We start from the raw sequence: 790 nt of genomic DNA on the forward strand, positions 1-790 counted from the left end.
AGCGAGCATTTTAGAATAGAGGAAGAAAACAGTAACTCTCGCAGTAAGTCGCTGTTTCTGGTACTCATGAAATCCCTGGACCGCGAGACGATTCCTGTGCACCGGTTGGTGCTGACGGCGACTGATGGGGGCCGGCCGTCTCTAACGGGGACAATGGAACTCATGATCTGCGTGCTGGATGTGAACGACAACGCACCCCAGTTCAACCAGTCTGTGTATAACGTAGTTTTGCCCGAAAATGCATCAGAGGGGATGCTTGTAGCGAGGGTGAATGCCACGGATTCCGACACAGGAATATATGGTGAACTGGTATATGAGGTTGATACTATTGTACCGCCCTCAGCAGGAGATCTATTCAGCATCGATGCAAATAATGGAGAGATAAGAGTGAGGGGCGCCCTGGACTACGAGACAGTTACTTTATACGAACTACACATTAAAGGTACAGATAAGGGAACACCTCCGCTGTCAGGTCACTGCAAGGTGGTGGTGGAGGTGCTGGACGTGAACGACAACGCGCCGGAGGTGTGGGTGACGTCGCTGTCGGTGCCGGTGCCGGAGGACGCGTCGTTGGGGACGGTGGTGGCCCTGCTGAGCGTGTCGGACCGGGACTCGGGGGAGAACGGGCGCGTGCGGTGCTGGGTGTGGCCGGCGTCGCCGTTCGGTCTGGAGGCGACGTTCTTGGGCTCGTACTCGCTGGTGCTGCGCGAGGCGCTGGACCGGGAGCGGGTGTCGGAGTACGAGGTGGAGGTGCGTGCGGAGGACGGCGGGGCGCCGGCGCTGCGCGCCA

At 58.7% G+C, this 790-nt stretch overlaps 1 protein-coding gene across 1 annotated transcript in view; it reads left to right on the forward strand.

The window, feature by feature from the left end:
* Window positions 1-786, forward strand: part of LOC102036228 (protocadherin alpha-3-like) — a gene marked incomplete at both ends in the record, with an annotated part of 6586 nt that extends 5800 nt beyond the window's left edge. The window contains one exon of the mRNA XM_031065793.1: window positions 158-786. Coding sequence (XP_030921653.1) covers window positions 158-786 — 629 coding nt within the window. The remainder of the gene's footprint in view (window positions 1-157) is intronic.
* Window positions 787-790: the final 4 nt, after the last annotated feature.

The sequence above is a fragment of the Geospiza fortis genome, unplaced genomic scaffold (assembly GCF_000277835.1).
Source record: "Geospiza fortis unplaced genomic scaffold, GeoFor_1.0 scaffold4289, whole genome shotgun sequence".
NCBI classification, from domain to species: Eukaryota; Metazoa; Chordata; class Aves; order Passeriformes; family Thraupidae; genus Geospiza; species Geospiza fortis.